General features: G+C 42.5%; 1 protein-coding gene and 1 pseudogene across 1 annotated transcript in view; one reads left to right on the top strand and one right to left on the bottom strand.

The window, feature by feature from the left end:
* The window catches only part of TMC2 (transmembrane channel like 2), a 33,431-nt gene that overhangs the window by 6,753 nt on the left and 2,264 nt on the right, over nt 1-24,414 (top strand). Inside the window, exons 8-18 of the mRNA XM_048053392.2 lie at nt 1,649-1,747; nt 6,384-6,526; nt 7,468-7,615; nt 9,966-10,154; nt 11,886-12,065; nt 12,963-13,115; nt 14,134-14,262; nt 15,731-15,798; nt 16,673-16,912; nt 18,655-18,780; nt 23,528-23,606. Of these exons, the coding sequence (XP_047909349.1) occupies nt 1,649-1,747; nt 6,384-6,526; nt 7,468-7,615; nt 9,966-10,154; nt 11,886-12,065; nt 12,963-13,115; nt 14,134-14,262; nt 15,731-15,798; nt 16,673-16,912; nt 18,655-18,780; nt 23,528-23,606 (1,554 nt within the window). The remainder of the gene's footprint in view (nt 1-1,648; nt 1,748-6,383; nt 6,527-7,467; nt 7,616-9,965; nt 10,155-11,885; nt 12,066-12,962; nt 13,116-14,133; nt 14,263-15,730; nt 15,799-16,672; nt 16,913-18,654; nt 18,781-23,527; nt 23,607-24,414) is intronic.
* LOC136790111 (uncharacterized) lies at nt 3,125-3,895 on the bottom strand (annotated as a pseudogene).

The following is a 24,414-nucleotide window of genomic DNA, read 5'->3' on the forward strand; positions in this document are numbered from 1 at the left end:
CTGCATTTTATGAATCACAGTGAAGATAATGAAGTAGGCTCATATATAACTTCCTACATAATTATGAAGGACCAGAGCCATCAGCTGCAATGCAATCCTCACCAGATTTGACGAGTCCAGCTTTGACAAACATGTCATTGCATGAGCTTTCACAGGCTCAAGGATAAGGTCACACTGGAAAAACTGCCAAGGTTTCTGATGGATAGTACCAATGCCAACATCCCACCTTGGGCTCAGGAGCCCATTTGGGCCCTACAAGGGCCATGGCCTCAGATCAATGAGCATAGGAGATTCTTGAAAAGGAACCATCCAGAGAAGTAACAAATGGTGTCCCAAGCACTTTGCCAAATAATGTTTTTTTGGGAAGCATCCCTTTTCTGTATTTCTAGTTCAGATGATTCACAAGGATGAGTTGTATTTTTAGTTTTTGCATTTCTCGCTGTACTTGGAGAAGGAAAAGGATTTAATAGCTAACTTTATATGGTCATTTATTGAATATTTTTTTAATGTAGCCATTATACCTCTGGCTAAATTACTCTGTACAGTCTTTAAAGGCTGTGTAATACACAGACAGTGGCATCTGTTCTGTTCAACACAGATTTTTATGGAGCAAAAATGCAGCATAGAGTCTCTCCTGAGGACCATGCTTTTGTTCTCCTTGATGGGGTTGTTCACACTACCAAAAGCAAAAGCTCTGTTTCCTCCCAGAATGAAGAGATGTAGCCATTAGCACTGAAAAATACAAATGGGGTTTGTGTATTGTTTTTTGTTTTGTTTTGTTTTGTTTTTGCGAACTATGTGTATGGTAGAGGACTAAGAAGCTTTATATAATTTGTTTTTAATGTATGCATAATGTTACTCATTGCTACTGAGCTGTTACAATATGGAGAGTAGCTAGGCAATAAACATTTAGTCACAAATGATTTTGAAATTAATGGGATAGCCCTAAAAATAAGTGATAGATGATATGCTAGGACCTTTCTAGGCTAGGAATGCTGACATATTTTGGTATGGACACCAGAGTCTGCTGGTAAATATGTTATTAACTCTCCATAGCCCTTGACATTCTCTGTGTGGACTTCAGTAGCTGTGGGACTTGCTGCAAGGACTGCTGTGCATGGTGTCATCAGGAGAGTCTGTGCTATGAAAACTATTCTTTATGTCACTATGTCATATGCTTCTTACCCAAACCTAACTGCCCTTCACCTCACCTTGAGACCATTTTTCAATTCAAGACTGTATAATACAGAATCTACTGCAAGCTTAACCCAGTGCTCTTGACTTCTCTCAAAGAGTCCTGAATAAATAGATAAAACTAATCCCTTTATTGCATTAGACCCATGAAATTCAGACAAAGAAGCCTCTTGCTAAACCAAGGACATTTAAACTGGAGCTGTTCATGGAGGGATCTAATTCATTAGCAAAATATTTCCTGTTTAATGGATGTTACCAAGGAAAGGGAACTCCTCTAGTTATTCAGGTGAAATTAATTCTCAATATTTTACACTGCTGTTCAGGTACTAAGAAATAAAATGCATATTAAAAATCAACCAAAAGCAACTCACTAAGGAAGAAAAACAACAAACAAACAAACAAAAACTACAGTGTGTTATACTACACATACATCTCTCTTATTAATGCTCACCAGATCCTGATGGGAATGCCATATGGGAGCATGCCAAGAAAAACTGTACCCCGGGCTGAACAAGCAACAGCTATGGATTTTTCTGTTCTTTGGGATTTTGAAGTAAGTACAGGGGTGTTAATCATAAGAGATTAGTAGATCAGTTTAATACATGATAAAACCCTTCAGAATTTAGTGAAGCTACAGGGATGAATTTGTCCTGAGGTAAACCAACAATGAACCTTTTTCTTCTAGAAGATGAAGAGATGCCCGCACCCATGAGTGCCACAGTGCAGATGCCATAGTGCAGATCCCCAGAGATTCCTGGCCAAAATAGCATATGTGTATTAAGACACATGCATATGGATTTGAATCCTTCCATCTACAAATGTGCTTCCTGGCATATCTCATATGTGTTTGTATACACAACGTGTATATTTCTTGCTTTATCAGGAACAAAACAAATGCACTTTTAGTCTAAATGGGATGTGTCACATCCCAACACAGAGCTGGCTAACACCACCCAAAAATGTGCTTTCTGGGGTTAATGAGGTGCAATGGGGCAAAATAAAATCCACTAAGGCCAGTGGAGTTGCACAGCTCCATGCTGAGGGAAGTCAAAGCAGATTTAGGAACCCCATGCCCTTTTATCTACACAATAATTTTACTAATGAAACACCAGAGTTGATGTTACATTTTTGCATGAGCATTAATAGAAGCCAGTGACAATGTAAATTGCCCAGTTGTGAGCTTGGTGCAACTTACTTACACCACTTTCACAGAGTTGCCCTGTGAAGTCAGGCAAAAAAAATATCTTTTTCCAAGGAAAAAGTGCCCAAAAAACATATTTCTACTTTATCTTTAGCTTGCATAGAACAAATATTGCATCTGTATCAACTCACTTTCATAAATGTAGAATTTTATCCTGAAAAACCAAAGTCTTTAGTACAAACAAGAGCCATTTGACTTTCAACTGAAAAGGCAACCACAATGAAGAAGAAAAACAAGAGCTGCTCCAACCCAGCAAGCCAGAAAGGAAATGCAAGCAGCACTCCTGGTTGGTAGGCAGGGAACATCTTCCCATACCACAGAGTTTGCTCACAGCCTTGGGAAGAGAATTATCCTCTCACTCCTACCATCCCCATGGGCCAGGCATGAAGGGATGCTGCTGCAGGCAATATCTTGGGATCTGAGTTTCAAAGCTGCTGCTAATAGAAACAACTATGAAATGGTTGTTGGTGCTGGCCCACACATTGCATGTATGGGACCCAGTCCTTCTGTAATAAAAACCATCACAACTTCGTTTGTTAAAACAAACAAATTAACGAGCTAATGTAAACCAGACAATTTAAACTAGTTTATTAGCAAAGCTTCAAGTACTGATGCACCAAGAAAGCTGACAGGGACAGACTTATGTTCACCACCATTTTCTGATGAGGAACCCATTATCACAGAATCACAGAATCATCTAGGTTGGAAGAGACCTCCAAGATCACATAGTCCAACCTCTAACCTAACACCAACAAGTCCTCCACTAAATCATATCACTAAGTGCTACATCTAAACGTCTTTTAAAGACCTCCAGGGACGGTGACTCAACCACTTCCCTGGGCAGCCCATTCCAATGTCTAACAACCCTTTCAGTAAAGAAGTTCTTCTTAATATCCAACCTAAACCTCCCCTGGCGCAACTTTAGCCCATTCCCCCTCATCCTGTCACCAGGCACGTGGGAGAATAGATCAAACCCCACCTCGCTACAGCCTCCTTTAAGGTACCTATAGAGAGCGACAAGGTCGCCCCTGAGCCTCCTCTTCTCCAGGCTGAACAATCCCAGCTCCCTCAGCCGCTGCTCGTAAGGCTTGTTCTCCAGACCCCTCACCAGCTTTCTTGCCCTTCTCTGGACTCACTCGAGCACCTCCAAGTCCTTCTTGTAGTGAGGGGCCCAAAACTGAACACAGTACTCGAGGTGTGGGCTCACCAGAGCCGAGTAAAGGGGGACAATCACTTCCCTAGTCCTGCTGGCCACACTTTCTTATACAAGCCAGGATGCTGTTGGCCTTCTTGGCCACCTGAGCACACTGCTGGCTCATATTCAGCTGACTATCAACCAGTACTCCCAGGTCCTTCTCTGCCAGGCAGCTTTCTAACCTCTCATCATCCATCCTGTAGCACTGCTTGGGGTTGTTGTGCCCCAGGTGCAGGACCCGGCACTTGTTGAACTTCATACAGTTGGCCTCAGCCCATTCGTCCAGCCTCTCCAGATCCTCCTGCAGAGCCTTCCTACCCTCGAGCAGATTGACACACGCACCTAACTTGGTGTCATCTGCAAACTTACGGAGGGTGCACTCGATCCCCTCATCCAGATCATCGATAAAGATATTAAAGAGAATTAGTCCTAGTACTGAGCCCTGGGGGACTCCACTAGTGACCAGCCTCCAACTGGATTTAACTCCATTCACCATGACTCTTTGGGCCCGACTACCCAGCCAGTTTCTAACCCAACAAAGCATATGCCAGTCCAAGCCAAGAGCAGCCAGTTTCTTGAGGAGAATGTTGTGGGAAACGGTGTCAAAAGCCTTACTGAAGTCAAGGTAAACCACATCCACAGCCTTTCCCTCATCCACTAAGCGCGTCATTTTGTCATATAAGGAGATAAGGTTTGTGAAGCAGGACCTGCCTTTCAAACCCATGCTGACTGGGCCTGATCACCTGGTTGCCGTGCAAGTGCCGCGTGATGACACTCAAGATAATCTGCTCCATTATGTTTCCTTCTCCCAGCCTTTTCACCTGCTTGTCAGAATCCAAATTCACCAGAGTCAGGGGTCAACTAGCAACACTTCAAATAAGTTTGTAGCGAACAAAAACTTCATCTGACCAACATGATGGAAGAATACATGAAGCATCATTTTAATTAACACCTCCCTACCTAAAAAACAAGCAAAACAGCAACCAACAACAACAAAAACCAAACAGGTGTTTTGCTGAACCACAGCTGTAGGTTTTCTCTAGTAGAAAATAAACCACGCACATCACATTCACATCAGTAAAGAAGTTTTCTTTTTGCTGAGGCTGTGCCATCATATCAAAGACTAGCTACCAGCACCTGCCAGTCTCCTTCCTTTGGCTTGGTAAATAAACCTACATCACCCTTTCTTCATCAAGAGCTTGATCCTGTGGGTCTCTCTGCCAAACAATGCCAGCCGCCCACCTGGCAAGCTTGTGAAACAATATCCAGCTATGGGGCAACAACTTAAAACTGCCTTCTGCAGCCAGAAGATGTTGAATAAAGCCCTTCACAGAGGCTTGTCCTTTGAAAATGAATGGATGTCCAGTGTGCTCCACAGGAGAGGTGCAGTGGGGAACATATTTCAGAGCAGGGGTAAAACAATGAGGCAATACTGTGAGCCTGAAAAATACATTTTAAGAGAGAGGAGTCAGGGGAAAAGCATGCTTTGACAGAAAGGAGGTCACATCACAGATTCCTAGAGGAGCAGAAAGGAATAAATCTCACTTGGATACCAGACACCATGCTTCACAAATGGAGTTTAAAGAGTATACTGGATGATGTGCAGAGAAAAACTAATTTTTTGATGTGCAGAGAAAAACTAATTTTTCAGTCCCCACAATTTGATGAATCAAAAAGATGAAAGTTTGGGATTCCAATCTGAGAAAAAAATGTCACTAGTGCCCTCCAGAAACATAATCTTTATGTTTTATGAGGCTTTTTTTTCATTGCGGTTACCCAGTACGTGCTACAAATAACATGCTCCAAACCCCAAGCCAATGCGTTCTGGGTCTGCAAGCCACAGGCTTGCTGCATTTCCCCAAGTTGCAGCCTGCAGCACCGGAAGAAAAACACGCAAAACTATCCTGTACCTGTGGCACTGTGCTTTGTGCAGGACAGATGTGCAGCTGATGTTGCACCCTAGGATGTCCCTAAACTAGACCCAGTGCACAGCCTTTGATATGGTTTTCAAGTGATGTCTCAACTTTGTCTTTTTCCAAAACCTTGATTGGAAGGGAGCTCACTCAACTATCATGGGCAGACTGATTAACTACACTTAACTTATGAGCTGAAAGGCACAATATACAATGATACACATCAACCTGGATGAGGTAAGAGAAAAATAGAGAGATCAGGTTAGGAGAACTGCATGCTTGCTGAATGCCCCACAGTTTGCAAGTAAAAAATAGGTCTACTTGAGACAACGTAGCTGTTGTTGTCTGAGCTCTGTTTTTCACAGAAATGTGAAAATACTTTGTGAATACTTTGATTTTAGTCTTTAGTTATATTTGCTCTGCAGGTAGTAGCCAGTAAAAGGAGCTAAATCCACAGGGTACCAAGCATCAACTGCATCTTAGCTGATTGGAAAAGTTTCATATCATGGTGGGAAGCCCCTTTACTACAGCATTCCTATCATGAGTGTTTGATACTGACTTAGAGAAGTAGGTGGGCTAAGTCACAAAGAACAATAAGAGGTTTTTTCTGGTAAGGATGAAACAGTGATAGACAAAAAATTGCATTTTAGTTTTGAGCCAGTATCTTCTGACACAATCCCCTTCTTCCCTCTTGTAAAAGGATAAGTGCATTGATGGCTTTCAAAAATGACAAGGCAGCAAATGGCTCAGAGTGAGACGCTAAAATAATTGCCAAGATGATTTTCCTTGTTTAAAATTTTCAGTTTTCACCAGAAACCTTTTTCCTACAGAGGAACAGCCAAATGGCTTACACAAAGGTTTGTGTTTGCTTTTCCTCTAGGGGTACATCAAGTACTCAGCACTCTTCTATGGCTACTACAACAACCAGCGGACCATTGGCTGGTTGAAATATAGGCTACCAATGGCATATTTCATGGTTGGGATCAGTGTGTTTGGCTACAGTCTGATGGTTGTTATAAGATCGTAAGTAAGGCCAGTGTCTCCTAGCTGGGTTCCCAAATCTGGGTTCCCTCCTTCATGTGAACATGAAGGAGGATTTTACCCGCAGTAGGTTTCAAAGCTTCCTTTTCACATGCTTTCACTGAAAAAAAAAAAGTTGTGGAAAGCCAGTGTGAGCCCCACAGCTATCATGTCACACTGTGAAGACAGTCTGCAAAGCCAAAAATAAAACTCCCTGTCTCACTCTGGAGGCCACACCATGCAGAGGTTATCCTTCCCTTACAAGAAAGGATAAGCCAATGTATTTGTATTGCTATCGAAACAGACTATTGCTATGCAGCAGAAAGAACCTCTTGAGTCTTTGACTGGAGTAGGGCATGGGGATTTACTGTGTTTTTACCACGAAAAGGCAGCATCTGTTGTCTCATACAAGGATTTCAGGGATCAAATAACAGAGAGGAAACAACAGAAGCCGTATCTGCTCCTGTGCTGATTAACAAGAATAATCCTTTTCCTCTCCTTGCATGATTTGCTGCAAGCTCTTTCACTCCAACATTGTGCAGCTACCAAAAATATCACTAAAATGTTGTGTTGCAATGACTGTACTGGACAGCACCAGTGCTTTTTGACTAAATTTAACTACCTAAAGTTAGCCATTATCATTTACTCTACCCTAGGGCCCAGAAACACTGTAAATAGTCTTTCATCATGCACAAGGTAGTGGAAGCAATCCCTTGCCTGCTTTCATCATCTATTCTAGTTTTTCTATACATTATGGGTTTTATTACAAGGCCTGTATAGCCCTGACAGTCACACCCAAGCCCCATGAAAGACCACCCTGCTTTCCTTCCTCACCCACCAGCTGCCCCAGCAAAGCTCAAGTGCGGTGGCTCTGTGAAACAGGATGTGTGGTGGCTCTGTGAAACACTTGGCCTGACCTTGTCACTGTGCATGCCCTTACACAGGATGGCACGCAATGCCAATCAGAGTACAGCAGATGGGGACGATGACAACTTCATTTTCAGCTGGAAAATGTTCACAAGCTGGGACTACCTCATTGGCAACCCAGAGACTGCAGACAACAAGTTCGCATCCATCACCACCGGCTTCAAGGTAACCCCTAACTGGCATTTCTCTGCTTCTGGGGATGCTCCCAGCACCTTCCATGGCATAGGGTTAACAGGACATCTGGGTATCTGTACAAGATCTCTCAGAATGAACAGGGTATGACACTGAATCACAGCAGTTCTAGCTCCAATACCCTGGGTCACCCCAAGCCCCTTTTTAGGATTTGGAAAACCAGATGAGTATTGTTTTCCTCTGGAGCACTAAGTGGGAAAAAACAGCTGCTGTGGTCATGTGAGAACCTAACCATCTCCATCACTTCGCCATCATATGTTTCTCCTCGGCACCAGGCAGAATAGAAACTGTGGGAACCCAATGCCATTGCACGCCCAATGTTTGGGGCAGCAGGAGCAGCAGAGGGGACAGGCGGGATACAAGCCACCCTGCAGCATGAAGCCAAGGCCATATGCACAGGGGGCCACCATGTCCTCATTCCTCTTCTCCCATCACCCCTGAGTTCAGGGCAAGTTTCTGCCCAGAGCCATCCTCCTCCTGGGGCACTGTTTTCTCTGTGACTCGAAGCACAAGAGAAGGCAACAGCTTCACAGGCTGGCAATTTCTACAGCTTTCCCCTCCAAAATATCTTGTCTCTTCTGTTCCTTTGTCCCAGTCATGACCACATCTCATCCACAAAAGCTAAAGCCCTCTTGAAGACTCAGTAAAACTGTCCTGAATTTCTTGTAACATCCCAGATCCCAGGGCTGTGTCACAGAGCCTGTTGTCCACACCACAAAGCCCACACCTCAGTCTCTCTGAACACAGTAGGTTTAAGCTTCCCATTTGGAGCCTATCTTAAAATTTCAGCAAAGAAGTTGAGGAATTTCTTCATTTCCATTTCAATGTCCACAAGCTTTCTGTGACCCACCACAGCTGCTGTCCGCACTACCGAAAAGTTTGTTCTTCCAAGATAATTTCACTGCTTAGCTGATTACACACATGTAAGTATGGGGGCAATACATACCTACAGAAACAGACAAAGCTTACCCGCTATTAAAGTTATGTTGCATACTATGAGAAATCCTATCTCCAGCATGCTGGAAGAATACAAAATGATTCCACTAATATCAGTGGATAATAACAGATTTGTACTTATTTAATCAGAAATTCTGGACTAACCTAACCTCAGAGAAGATCAAAGAAAACAACTCTAAGACAATTTAATAGATTTTTTTCTTTCTTTTGGAAGCCAAGTAGAAACAAAATGTGGAGGACAGTGAGGATATCTCCAATGAAAACCAGAAACCAAAAGCAGACAAAAAAAATATGTAAAATATTTTTCTGTCAAAAAATTTGCTCTTAAAGCCTACTTTCAAAGGGCTTTATTTTTTTTTTAATTAACAAAGTTTGTAAAAAACAAAACAGTTTTATCTGAAACTGAAAAAAAAAAAAGATCCAAAACTATTTTTGGTTAACAGAAATTTCTATGTAATGTTCTGCCTCTGGGTTACTAGGAGCTCCATTAACCAAAAACTGTTTCAAAAATTAAAAAATTACAAATAAAAAATAAAGAAAATACTCAACAAATTGGACTGAGTTTTGTGATTATAAAACACATATAAAGCAAGGCCAAATATATTGAGCATCTGCTGAAGGAGGGAAGAACTTTTCCAACAATAGCTCGCCCCACACTTTTTTTTACATATTCATACCAGATTGGGTAAGGAAAAAGCAATACATAAAAGAGCCGCCACTCAGCATGTAGCTGCTCGATCTGAAAAGTAACTTCATCCAGTTTAACCTTGTTCAGAGCTAACACTTCATGTAAAATCCCAGAGAAAGGGGACTTAATAGCAGTATTGCACACAGATAAAACCAGAAGGATCTTTGCTAAAATGCACAAACCAATTTTTGGACTGTAAAAGAGCTAAGGCTTGGGATACTGAGCAGGAATTAGCCACAGGAAAAAATTACACATGGAGTAAAGAAAAAGCCTAACAGCTGCGGATTTCAAAGGCTTGATCAGTTTTCTTTTTTGTGAAGATGAGTTGCAATAGGTGACCTGATGACGGTGTGCAACCACCTGTCCAGCAGCTAGCAGTGACATCCAAAAAGCCTTGCAACCCAGCTGCAGACTTGGCTGGGAGATATTTTATTTTAGAGCCTCATTCCCCCACCTTATTCCCGTGGGATGTGGCAGGCTGTCTGCCACTTTGTGCCTTCCAGGCAAAATGAGATGTCTTCATGGAGTTTTGTTTGAGCTTAACGCAAAGTACCATGTTCAATATAGCCATCATAGCTCAGAATTACATTTTATAACGTAGAAAACTATCCGATGTTGCCTTAGGCTCAGTGCTACAACTTACTTGCTCCAATTCTGTGAGTATCTCTGTTTTTTCAGGAATCTATCGTGGATGAGCAAGAAAGCAACAAAGATGAGAACATCCACCTGAGGAGGTTCCTGCGGGTCCTGGCCAATGTCCTCATCATATGCTGCTTGTGTGGGAGTGGCTACCTCATTTACTTTGTGGTGAAACGCTCCCAGACATTTTCCAAAATGCAAAATGTTGGGTGGTATGAAAGAAATGAGGTATGGAAACTTTCCTTCCAGTTTTCTGATGTAATAACTTTCCTTGCACATCAGCATAATCATTGCCACAGCCTGAAGATGGCATCCAAAGAAGAGGGATTCCCCACCATGTTCAAAAGTCCCTCTGTAACTTTGTACTTGTGTTAGCCAGGAATCACACTGGTCTCACTGAGAGTTTTCAGGGCAAATTAACAGCTCCTGTAGGCAGGGGAAAATGCTCTCACAATAAATTGCATTAAGAGTCAATGGGCCTTCAGTACTTACATCACCATTTTTTAAAGCATCAACTTCAAGTTATATATTAATGCTCAAATATTATGTTGTACTAGAAAGCTGAGTGTTGAAAATGTCCATTGTAAGACACGAAGTTAAACTCAGATCTTTTTCATTCCTTCTGAGTAATGGGAATAAGATTTCACAATCAGCAGAAAAATGTCAGTTGTCAAAAATATTTGTCTTATTTTGGAATGAACTGTTCAAACTCGAAGCTCTCCCCACGCTCACACAAAATTGTTTCTATCTATTGAAAGGCTTAATTTCAATGTATACTCCATTACCATGTATCTAAATATCAAAGGCAACTCAAATTCAAACTTATGCATTTTCGTAATTCCATCAGAAAACATCAGCAAAACAGCTCACAAAATGCTTTGATTTATTTAGTTAACTTTTCCCAAAGGGAAAACAAACAAACAAACAAACAAAAAAAAAGTCTCGCAACTGAGACTTTCCTGGTAATAACTTAAGATCTGCATATACACAATTCTGGGTACTGTTCCTCTTTCTGGAAACAAAAGTAAGAAACAAGAGACCCATGAGTCAGAACCTGCCGGTGGCTGTCCAGACACAGTCCTCTGCAGGCCAACAGGCACTAGATGGCTGTAAAAAGAAGATAGTGTTTGCAAACCATGCCTGACCTAATGCTGACACATCAATGATCTCATTGACCACAGCAACCCAATACTTTGCCCCATACAGAAGAATAAATATGAGATGGGGACATATTTTCTTGGGCTGCAACACTGAGTCCTTGATGCGTTTCCATTCACATCCATAATTGCCTATTGCAAAAGGACATGCCAAATATGGCAAATAAACGTTAGCATTGACTAATTACTTTTTAAGACAAGTCTTTTGCTTCCTCTAAAACTAAAATAACAAATGAGGAGCTGATGCAGGCAATAGTATGAGTGACTTGAAGAAACTAAATATGCATGAGCTTGGACTGACAGGGAATACACTCTGCAGAGCTCATCCCTTTGAGATAATAACAAAAGTCCTCTTGCAGGAGCAAGCCCTGCAGTCCAGCCCTGCAGCCTGTTGCTGTGCTGCCAGCACACTAAGCCAAGGAGCTGAGCTCATTTTGGCTCCCTCCTAATCATAAAACCTTCAAGAATCTCCAGCCAGTTGCCGACAGGTTGCTGGCAGCTCGTGCTCTACTCCACATGTCCCTTGGTCCAAACCTTATTACTGTAATTGGCCTCTGTTAGCAGGGAGGAGCAGAAACTAATTTGGTGGCACACTATTACATAACACAACTTTCTCTCCATTATGTGCTGCTTCCACTTCTGCTGCCCTGCTCTAGTGGAAAGTCATTTGCTGATATTAAAGAGATTTGTTAGCTTGCCCCCCGTTGAAAGGGGTCATCGTGCACACTTAATTTTGGTCACAACTCACAGTAAGGTAGTCTCTGTTGTTGCTGTTAGCAGTAGCCTTTTCCTTGTTTGGCAGGTTGAAATTGTGATGTCCTTGCTGGGCATGTTTTGCCCCCCCTTGTTTGAAACCATCGCTGCACTCGAAAATTACCATCCGCGTATCGGGCTGAAGTGGCAGCTGGGACGCATCTTTGCCCTCTTCTTGGGGAACCTCTACACATTCCTGTTGGCCTTGATGGATGACGTCAATGAAAAAGTAAGGGCTGAGTTGAAAAGCTAAGTGCACTAGCATTTTTTGGAGCCAAGGGTGAGTGCAGCACATCTCCATGGCTACCAGGGGCAATCCCACACTTTGCAGCAAGTGCCCCCCACCCCTCCCCAGTGCTCTCAAGCATTTTAAGCATCAAGCTGTCCCAGAGTGAGGTTGAGATGGATTTTGGGAACAGAGCTCCCTGCTGCTGAGCAGAGGTCAGGGACTCAAGAAAGAACTCCTAGATCTGTCTATTATTGTCATCTAAAATCACAGAATATTAGGGTATTTTTTTTTCCATCTGACACTATTTGCAATTTCTATTAATGCAGACCCCAAGGATGTGATTTATATTCCTTTTCCCCTGCCCTCCCCACTTTAGCATTATCCTGGTAGTATGCAGCAGGCAGATAACAGCAGGAAAGGATAAATGTCTAACTGATCTATAGAAAAAAATGACCCTTACTTAAGCTGAGAAGAGTAAGAGGAATCAGGGAGGTTTGTTCAGCCCTGACAATGAAGAACAAAGCAAGGAAGGAGAACTGCACAGAGGCTCCTCTTCCATGCATACTAGCAGCAGCCCTGCTCCTTGCTCTCCCTGGCCCTCAAACCATGTCTCATCTTGCTGGAGGTCTGGCTCCTCCATGTGCAGGGAGCTGGCTGCTGATCCCCCAAAACTCATGGTGCCCCCAAGCTTCTTTTGATCTGGAGGGGCTGCTCCCTGACACCTGGGGAAAGGGAGCAAGGTTCTGTGCTAGTCTTCTTTCCAGTGCTGTCACTTCAAATCCGTTTTAAGTAGTTTCTTGTATTAGGAATGGTAGCTGGTAGAGAGGGGAACACATTGGCACCCTCTGTGGTCACCATATCCTTACATTTTTTGGCTGAGGTATCTCTCTGTTGCAGCTGGCTGAAGAAGATGTTGTGAAGAACATCACACGCTGGATGCTGCTTGGCCACCACAACTCATCCATGGGGAACAGCAGTGCTGACACCCCACCTCCCCTCGATCCTGCAGACGTGCCCAGGGGACCCTGCTGGGAGACAACTGTCGGCATTGTAAGAAATTTGTTATGCAGTAAGTCTCTGGGATGATTTCGGTGTTGTTTTTGTGTTTTTGTTTTTATGGTTGATGTTTTTAGCATTTCCAGGATTTAAGTTTTCCTTGCAAAAGACATCTCCTTTCCCAGCTCTCACATAGCAGTACCAAGGCAATATAAATCCTTCACCACTGTTCTCAAGCTATGGCCGTGAAACCCTCAACACACACAGACCTCCAACACTTCCTTCAAAAGAGTAAAAAAAGTCCAGGTAGCCTATGGTCATGCCTACATCATACCTTGGTTCAGATCATGACAGCACCTTCAAAGCAAACCTGTCTTCTCCACTTGTTGTTGCACTTGATTTGCATTGCAGAGAGGTTTTGGAGCACACAGATGAAGCCTGACCCAGAGGATGTGTTCCCAAGGGAATTCCTGACACATCCCAACCACTAATGCACCATGAGGCCAGGGGATGAGGGCAGAGCTAGGTGAAGATAACCCACCCTGAGATGCATGGAAGGTGGCCTTTAAGTCCTCAGCACCACAACTTTCACCCCACAAACCTACCCTTCAACTCTCTTGCTTTGGGCAGCTTTCATCATGCACCAAAGTTTTGTAGTTCTTCAGAACAGTGAAATACCTGCAAAAACAGCTCACAAATGTAAACCACAGTAGCACAGATTTCTGTGACAGCACCATCAAAATTACCTTCTTTGTCTGCATGTTTTACAGCTTTATTGCAGCGTTAGCATTCTGCTTCCATTTTATGTGTTGCCACAACATATAGCGCAGTCAATAATACTAATAACAGCTATCAGGGCTAATAGCTGTAAGGGAGTTTGTTATTCCCAAGCACAAAAGTGAAGGTTTGGCACTGCCAAGTGGCTGAAAACAGGTAGGGAGATTACTCACATCATGCAGTTCTGAAGGTTACTGTCATATAGAGGGAGATAGATTAATAAATAAAATGCACTCCCTGAATGAGCTACTGAAATTATAGGAGCTAAATATTTTGTTTGTGCTTTAAATTGCAGGAGTTTGTAAGGCTCACAGTGTCTGATATCCTGGTGACCTATGTAACCATCCTGGTGGGAGATTTTATCCGAGCTTGCTTTGTCAGATTTGTGAATTACTGTTGGTGCTGGGACCTAGAGGCTGGATTTGTAAGTCAATGTCTTATAGCTGAGAAGCTAGAGGTAATACAGGGCCATTTGTTCAAATATGACACAGATTGATTTTGAATGATTCCATCCATTTTCTGGTCTTGTTTGATAATTTAAGCTGTGAAGGCAGTCTCTGCATCACTACTCTGGATCAATCAGTTTCACCCCAGAAAGTACCCTACAAAAACACAGTTATCTTTCGCACCTCAGGAATTTAAAAGATGAAGTTGAGTTGAAAAAAATTGACCTGATGTTCATTCAGTTGTTATAACCTCAAACCTTTGGGCCCTTCTACACTCATCTCTTCTTAAAGCCCTTCTTGTTCATTGCCTGCCCTGCAGGCAGTAGGATGCTTTACTCATAGCACAGTCTTCTGATCTATTCTGGAGGTTGGTGTTACTTTTGCTGCAGAGGAGTAAAGAGCTCTTCTTTCCCTTCTCATGTATGCATAACACACAGGAGTGCTGAACTCTTTGGTATTCATAAAGGTAACATTACAAAGCGGCCAGCACTGGAGCTGCACAAATACAGAGCGAAACTGTGAAAAAAAGGTTCATTTTTTTCATTTAAGTGATAAAAACAGATGGATTCAGACAGAATCAGATATCAAATTGGGTCGAAAGCAGACATACCACACAGGATATTTCAAACATATGAGGGCATCACCCATCATTTTTCAGAATTGTGTTCTGTATTGAAATAAAAAAATATTTTTTTGAGAAAACAGAAAAAACTTTACATAGTATAAGCTGCTAAATTGGACCTGAGTTTTTATGCATATACTCATAGAACAGTAGTGTCATCATAGGCAAATCTACCAGAATAATAACTTATAAAGTGACAAATACTGTCAATAGATTAGACCTGCCTGTTCTGGACTTACCACCTTTAGCACCCACATTAGAAGGGCCGATCCACAGAAAACAATATTTTAACTATTATCTAGAACAGGGCAAAATGCCACTTCTTACTGACCAGGTAATATATTCCTTCACATTCCTCTCCCCTAGGCTCTCCACTTCTGTTCTGCAGCAGCCTGCTGCTGCAAGACCTAGGGACATGGATATATCTGGTGTAGCATTTGCCCTCCAGATCATCATTATGACTGTTTTAACATTCAATATTTTACCAGAATAAAACTGCAAATCAGCAGCCAGATACACCAGCTGGAGTATAAAGTCGAGTCCTGTGCCATGGCTCCTTTGTTCACAATTGACTTTGCTAGCTGAGAGAACATATAAACATTGTGCAACTCTAAGCACCTCCGTACATTTGTCCAATTTTAAGCAAGCCAAGAGAAAGGCAGCCCACAGCCCAGGTGCTGGTTATTCAAGCAGTGCACACACAGTGGGAGCCCTCCCAGAAATTACTCTATATCAAATTTAAATAAGTATCCTTATACCCAGCAGCTACAGCAAGCAATAGCAGGTACCTCTAGCAAAAACAAACTCTTTCTCTTCCCATGCAGCCCTCCTATGCAGAGTTTGACATCAGTGGCAATGTTTTGGGTTTGGTCTTCAACCAAGGAATGATTTGGTAAGATATTTCCCTTCTTTGTTTTTGCATTATTGAAAAAAAGACCTACAGTGTAGTCAGAAGACTTCCAAGCCAGATAGAATAGCCTTTGGGTTTTGGTTTCTCTGATTGTTTGACTTTCTGTTCTTGTATAAAAAAGTAGAAAATTAAAAATGCCAGCTTAGTTGTCAAAGAACTATCAACTGAAACAGAGAACAGTCTTGCAAACCCGGCCCTATTCTCACTTTTATAAAATCATTTTTTCACAAAAATGTACTTCATCCTTTCAAGATGGCTCACGTGCTGGGGGAAGAGATCAGAAGAGGCTTGGGAGCAAGGTGCTGTGAGCTTACTTGTGAGCACAAGGCTGGCCCTGGAGTCAGCTGAACATGTCAGGCAAGACAGTATATCCCAAAATTGCCCCAAGGGAGGGCAAACAAAAGCTGCTCATATGACAGAATGAGAGTCAACAGGCAACCACACAAAATCCCACACCTCCTCTGGGAGCAAGGTTTCTTTTGCCAGGATTTAATGATCCTCTACTACAACACCTCTGTAGACTCAAGAATGTCTCTCCCTGCTGGGTTCTTCTACTTGACATATTCCAAGCTATCCCCAAACAATTTTTGTCACAAACTGCAAGTCTTTCCTTGCAACCACTGAGGTCTAAGATCTGTCTGGTCCTCAATTTATGGTCACTGTACATTAACACGGATGCAGGCAACTTCTCCTCCAGAAACACAAGATAGATAGCACAAGCTTTCCCACTCGGACTTTAGTTGTGGGTAAGCTTTCCACAACATTAGCAACATTTTTTCTTCTATTGAAAATAAAAACCCTTCCAATCTGTCAAAAAGAAAAAAAAAAACATCTTTTCCTCTCCTTTCCTTTTCAGGATGGGATCCTTTTATGCACCAGGGCTCGTGGGTATAAATGTGCTGCGCTTATTAACCTCCATGTATTTTCAATGTTGGGCTGTTATGAGTAGCAATGTCCCTCATGAACGAGTATTCAAAGCATCCAAGTCTAACAACTTTTACATGGGACTTTTACTGTTAATCCTGTTCCTCAGCCTCCTGCCTGTGGCCTACACCATCATGTCCTTGCCTCCTTCCTTTGACTGTGGACCATTCAGGTACTAGCAAAACACCAATAATGCAAGGTTTTTGCTCTGCTACAAGGGATTAATTTCACGAAGTTTGAAGGCCTGGTCTCCAGCAAAGATGGTATAATACTTCCATTTCCTTCCTTGTTAAATCCCTAGTGATGTGAAGCCACAGGACCCGCCCAGTCTGCTATGGGTGCTGCGCCTCCTCTGAGCATGTCTGCTTTTCTCTGGAAGGCTCTGCAAACCCAGCTTTTTTGCTTCCTCCTCTGCTACCTGATTGATGGTGCTTTCCCCAACACACAGTGATGGAGAAGCATCAGAGGACAGCAGGGGTGGGACAGCGAGGTGCAGCCCCCAGGAAAAAAGCAACAGGAGCAGCCCTAAGGCTCTCATCAACATTATGGTAGCAAAACTAGAGTCTAAAGCCTCCCAAGACCTTGCATAGAGCCAAGAAATCCCACAGCATGAACTGTGTTGAATTTTTGATGGAAAATAGGAAATGGATAGGTCTGAGCCTGAGGAGTTGTTGCTTTTAAAAAAAAAAGCCTTCTTTTTCCTCCCCTTCTCTCCTAAATTAGCACTGTTCAGAGCATTCAGTGGACTGGATTAACATGCCAATAATGTCTGATCTGATTGAGTAACACCATTTCCTAGGCCCACTGAGTCTGACACAGCAAAGAACCAGATTGGAACAAATTGTTCTGCTAATTGAGAACAACATCAGAAAGCTAAATGACTTGGGGAGAAGGCAATAGACCAGAATTCCGTCTGTTCTGTAACAAGGATAGGTGTCAACATGCAATATCCGAAGATCTGTCAGGAAACTTGTTGCCTGCATGCTATCCTTTAGATATGACTAACCTGAAATGAGAGCACTATTTTAACTCCCAATCACACCTTCAAAATCTACTTAGCCTGGTTCACTCCCCTCAGCATAACTTTCCACCCATAACTTGACTGAAAACTCTCCTAGGTTTAAGGCAGCCAATGAAGTTGGAGTCCCACTTAGCCACTTGGACTTTATTGACTTTTGTTATAAGGAAGGAATCCAATGCCTTCCTGAGCAGAATCTAAAGGGACTGCAAGATCTCACAAGGAAGCAAGCTTAAAGATGAGGAATGGCACTCATGGGGCTGAATTCATAGATAGTGGGGAGAGAAGAAGGTCAATTATGCAAACCAGCCCAACCACCAATTTTTACAGATTTGTGCTACTTTCACACAGAACATTCTCATCTGTTTTACCAATCCAATTTGAAATGACTCTTTCACTGAGTTTCCTATTAAGCCATAATCACAGCTTGCTATTTTTGTCCTTACTTAACAGCTCTTCAAGTTGATTCATTATTTCAGAAAGCTGGGATTTGCATATGGAAAATTACCTCTACCATGAGAAGGCTGCATTTAATAAGAAATTGATCAGAAATGTATAGTTACTGCAATCTGTAGGTTTTTATACATTTCAGGATGGTAAATAGGCAGAATTCATAAAGGATCTGCACATTGAAATAAACATACTATCTTTTGGAGCAAGTTGGTTTAACAGAGATTATTTGTATAACTAAAGGAGGGAGAGAGGGGAGAGGACTAAAATAAAATTTGAAATGAAGTAATTTCAGTAGAATTTTTACTTAAAAATCCTTGCTGGCCAACAGCAAGATCATGCTCACTGGCAGAGCGGAAACATGCTACTTATCATCATTAAGTTGAGAGCTTCTGTATCCCTCCAGGAGTTCTGTACACTCCTTAACTGACTATTTCTCTTTCCAGTGGAAAGAAAAGGATGTATGAAGTCATTCAAGAGACGATTGAGCTTGATTTCCCACTTTTTATTGCCAAGATCTTCAGCTACATGGCAAACCCAGGACTGATCATTCCTGCAATTCTACTCATGGTGTAAGTTTTCCTTGCAATATTACATGCCCAATCTTGCAGGGATGGAAAGAGGTTGAAAAAAATGCTGTAATTTTAGCAAGGTACATCTGCTGAGATAATGGCCTGGATGAAAGCAGACACACTCCTTGTTGCATCCCTCCCTTCCGCCCCCCCCAACCCTTGCCTGACCCAATTTCCCAAAAATTAATTTCCTAACCCAATTAAACATAACCATGTAGATGAAACACATTGCTGACACAGACGTCGTGGTTGTCACAGCTTCCATCTCTAAAATTTTCAGTAGCTCGTAGGAACTAAATGGACAGTCTCAGCCTGGTACCTTGTGGAGAAGCAATTTCTGTCACAGCTGGTGGTATTTACAGCACTGCCAAGGCATGGCATTCAAAAATTACATGTTCCAAAAATATGTTTTTTTTTTCTTTTTTCTTCCAAGTAATATATCTGAAATTTGTTTCAATAGCATCAGACCATTTCAGCTTTGAAGCCACATCTGAAACCATGCTTAATCCTTAGTTCCTTCAGCAGCCTGACCAGGGCAGTTCTCATTTACTTGTATTTTTAAAAGAGATTTTTGGCATTACTCTTGAGGCTTTCAGGGCTATCAAAATGAGTGGGAAAGCCATAGCCAAAGTTTACAGACAGCTTTGAACATGCTAGGCTAAACAGATTGAGATGGGGAGAGGGTCAGGGAGCATATTACACAGGCTTGCCTCTCTTACACTTCCTTTGGCGTATGTGCACGTTGGAGATGGGCCTCTGATCTGGTCCACTTCTCTTGGGCACTGTGATCCTTTGTTTTTACTAGGTTACACTGAAGATAATACTATTGAATTAAATCAAATACAAGTTTATGTGTTATGGAATTTCTTATAGGAACAGCCTGAGAAAAATCCCAATTAAACTGAAAATCAACCAGCATCCCTCTACTTGCCTCAAACTCCTTACTCATGTTAACCTAAATAAAAATGATCAGTTACTGTAACTGGTGCAGACAAAAGAATACTTGGAAAAATCAGATCTGATGCACGCAGAAGGCAGTCTCATGTCACATCCCCAGTATGGCCAAGCATATTGTTGAATTATTAGCTCTAGTCCTGTAGGCTTCACAGATGCTACTGCTGATATGAAGTGCAGATATAACTGCAAAACTAATCCAGCCCAAATGAATAACCTTTACAAGAGCTGCAAATCAGTTTTTGAGGCTTTGATGCAAACCCTCCAAAAAGGTGGCATGAGAGTGGTAGAATGTTGAAAATAACATTTTGGTCAGTGACAATCTCCTGCCCTTTACTCCACTGACAGCTGGGATAGCAAACAGCATGAATCCCATTTACCTGCTGAAGACATTCCTTTCATCATCCCTTTTCCAGGAGGAGGGCTGCTCCTCACTCCCACACCACAGTCTTCCATGGATCCATCTCTCCTTAAAACACCATTTGGTCTCTGCCCTGACTCCCTGTGCAAAAAGAGAGATACCACTCTGTGTCCACATTACCTAAAACAACCTTGCTTCCCACCCAGATACACTGTCTGTGCAGCTTTTGGGGGTATTAGATATTGGTGACTTCCAGTTGTGCGGCTACTGAGAGGGTCACAGCCATTTAAAAAAATAAATAAATAAAAAGCTGATGCTTCCACTGTGCCCAGATAAATCAGACCTACAGCCTGCTGCCAGTAGCTCCTGCATGTCCTTACAGCATCAGATGCATGGTGTAAGTACTGCTTACCATGTGCATGTAAACTTTTCTTGAGAAAGTTCCGGACAGAATTATAGCCACCATACACGTACTTTTTCTAAGGATTTTTCTCATCTTGGAAACTTTTCAGTTGAGAGAATCCCATTTAATGCACGATCTTTGTCCACCTACAAAAGCCATACACCCCTAGCTAGAAGAGAGGCAATATACAGAGAGACAGAAATTTAGGTTTATATCTCTTTCACCATTTTCTCTGGACTGTAAGTCATATGCAAGACCCTGATTTCTTGCCTTCTCTCTAAAGTCTTCAGCTTCTGCTATGGTACAAGTAGCCTCAAAGGATTATGGTGGTGTTATATTTCCTAAGCAGTCAGTTTCATAGTGTAGAAGAAAAAAAATCACATCCTTACAGAAGAACAAAAATAAAAACTCTAAAAGGCTTTGTTGGGACAAAGAGCCTAAATCACCAAGATCACCAAGACTGAGTTTTAGTTTAATTCTAGGCAAAAGGAAATAAATGTATTTCCTCCAGACAGACCCCTGAAAAAAGTCTCCAGAAAGGCCATCCAGAGTATCCCTTTCCAATCTCTCACCTGGAAACCAATATGACTGTAAATGGTGCCTTGTTGTGGTTAGAGTCAGACACTGTACTAAAATCCTCTAGCCTCATTTGACGATGCTGAGCTTGGGCCAGAGTCATATGTTGTGTTTGTGAACTATCAGGAAAATATTTTTTTTGACAAAAGTTTTTGTTGTTTTTTTTTGTCTGCCCTTTTCTCTTTTTTTTTTTTAATATTAGATTTTTTTTTAAAAAAACAAAGCACAATAGCAGTGAACTAAATGGATTAGGCTTTTCCCAGGAATGGTCCAGAGTCACTAAGCAGATGATGTTTGTAATTAAGGAGAATAAAAGCTCTCTACAAAAGCAGAAGACATTTTTGACAACCTAAATATTATCAGGTGGTAGTGAGACAGCCCCAGACACTTGGGCTTCTTCTGAAGCATGTGCCTCTCTGCACACCAAAGACCGGCTGCCAGCATGCCCTCTCAGAACCCACTTGCCTTTCAGTGCCCTCAAGCTTGGCTGGTTTCTTCCTCTGCTTTGGCATGTCCTTTTTGCAGAAGAAGAAATCAAAACAAAAGCCAGTGGCTCTGCTCCCACTTGGTTCCTACTTGTCCTCTGTTCCCATCTCTGCTCACTTGCAACTGGTGGACTGTGAGTTGAGCAATGCACCTTTCAGGAGACGGTTCAGGTCTTTGTTCTGTCATGGTTTTCCTGGTTTCCTATTTGTTTTTCTAAGCTCCTTGACTAATCTGTTTTGTCTCCTGTAACACATAGCAGAAAGCCACATGTTTTATCAGCTGTATTGATTTTCCTCCAGAGAACAAGCTGTATGAGCTCACCATCAAGAAAGGACCTAAGGGCCATCGCTGATGTAGAGGAAGACAGACAAGGCAGAGGCAGGCAGGCCGTTTTTCTTTTATTTAAGCAGAGCTGAGCTGTTAGACTGGTTCAGCCCACCTTAACTGACTTTGCCACAAGGCAGCCTGAGTTTTTCCTAAGTCTTGAATCTCTAAAGGTAGCTTGGAGACAGCCAGTGAGAAAAGTAGATATGAGGAAGTAGGTAAAACTTAAATGGTGAACTTGAGTCCTTATCCCCACCAAGTGAATTTGACACTGGCCTGCACAACATCCTTGTTTCTAAGTTGGAGACACATGGATTTGAGAGACGGACCACTCAGTGGATAAGGAATTAGTTGAATGGTTGCACGCAAAGAGCTGCAGTCAACAACTACATCCAGGTGGAGACCAGTGATGAGTAGTGTCTCTCAGGGGTCTGTACAGGGACTGGAAATATTTAACATCTTTGTTGGTGACACGGACAGTAGGATTGAGCGCACCCTCAGCAAGTTTACTGATGACACCAAGGTGTGTGATACAGTTGACATCCTGGAGGGAAGGGATGCCATCCAGAGGGACCTGGGCAGGCTTGAGAGGTGGGCCTGTGCGAACCTCATGAAGTTCAATGAGGCCAAGCACAAGGTCCTGCACCAGGGCCAGGGCAATCCTAAGCACAAACACAGGCTGAGTGGAGAATGGACTGAGAGCAGCCCTAAGGTATAGTGACTAGGGGGTGTTGGGTTGATAAGAAGTTCAATATGAGCTGGCAATGGGCAGAAGCCCTCAAAGCCAACCATATCCTGGGCTGCATCCAAAGAAGTGCGATCAGCAGGTTGAGGGAGGTGATTCTACCACTCTACTCTTGTGAGATCCCACATGGAATACTGAATTCAGCTCTGGAGCCCCCAGCATAAGAGGGACATGGACCTGCTGGAGCAAGTCTAGAGGAGGACCACAAGGATGATTGATCAGAGGGCTGGAGCACCTCTCCTATGAAGACAGGCTGAGAGAGTTGGGGTTGCTCAGCCTGGAGAAAAGAATGCTCTGGGGGACCGTATAGCAGGATTCTAGTACTTAAAAGGGGCCTACAAGAAAGCTGGAGAGGGAGACACTCTATCAGGGAGTGTAGTGAGAGGACAAGGGATAATGGTTTTAAATTAAAAGTGAGGAGATTTAGACTTAGATATAAGAAAGAAAATTTTACTGATGGTGGTGAAGCACTGGAACAGGTTGCCCAGAGAAGCAGCAGATGTCCCCATCTCTGGAAGTGTTCAAGGCCACGTCGGATTGGGCTTTGAGCAACCTGGTCTAGTGGAAGGTGTCCCTGCCCATAGCAGGGGGGGTGGAACTAAGTGATCTTTAAGGTCCCTTCCAACCCAAACCATTCTGTGATTCTGTAAGTGGCAGTGTAGTCCAGGCTCAGGAATCAAGTCTAATTAAGTCCCATAGGTAGTCCTCCCTGGGATGTTTGGGTGCACACAGGCCCACTATATGGGTTGCAATGGGTCCTAAAGGAAGTCAGTTTGGATTTTTAGGCTTCACTTGGTGCTTTCAGGAAGGCAGCACCTCCATGAATTTTATGCTTCCTGTCTATGAAACTTTCTCTCTCCCCAATCCTAACATTACAGCAACGTATTTGTTTTTGTAGCCTTGCTATATATTACCTAAATGCTGTGTCTGAAGCATACCAGCGCGCCAACGCAGAGCTGAAGAAGAAAATGCAAATGGTAAGTACTTGCCCTGCAAAGCCATGTTTGAAATACCATGTACTTCAAGTTTGATGTACACATATGCTTTTAAATTGCTTTTTATTCAGACCACATTAGTGACACAAGGGGAGGATGCATTTAATGGTTGTTCATTCCACTCTGATAACATTGAATGGCTAATGGCAAAGGGTGGTCACATCCCACAACAGACAATTTTATACATCAAAACTACAATAAGTGTTCCCGTAAACTGCAATTTCCACCTACAAAAATAAGTTACCTCAAAGTTCAAGTAATGTTTTGGAGCCTGAGATTTCCCAGGGACAATGATAAGTGTATCAAAACAGCAGCCTGATTTCATACAAGTTGAAGAGCAAAGAGCCCTAAATAACAACATGGCAATAATGTTTCACACCAATAATTATCAAAGCACTTTACAAAGGAGGCTGGTATCTGTCTTTGTTATATAGATGGGAAAACCAAGATGGAGACAGATGAAGTGACTAGAATTTGCAGGGTAGGATTTGGACCTTGTGTTACCCAGAATTGAGGGAGATTGCAACATGCAGAAGACTATGATGCAAAGATGCCTGAACTAACATGAATTAGGTCTGGAAGCAGAACATCTGCAGAAGTGGAGCTAGCTCTGCTCAGATAATTAGCCTCAATGAGAAACAGCAGAGCTATGACCAAGGCTGCTACCAGGGCTGTGCTGGTCTGGTAGTAGCAGTTTCCCTCAGAGTTGCTGGACCCTGCCAGAGACCCTTGTATGACAACCCACTGAGCTCAGCAAGATTTGCTGTGGTTGTCCAAATGTCTGCCAGGT

This window comes from Anser cygnoides, chromosome 2 (assembly GCF_040182565.1).
Source record: "Anser cygnoides isolate HZ-2024a breed goose chromosome 2, Taihu_goose_T2T_genome, whole genome shotgun sequence".
NCBI lineage: Eukaryota > Metazoa > Chordata > Aves > Anseriformes > Anatidae > Anser > Anser cygnoides.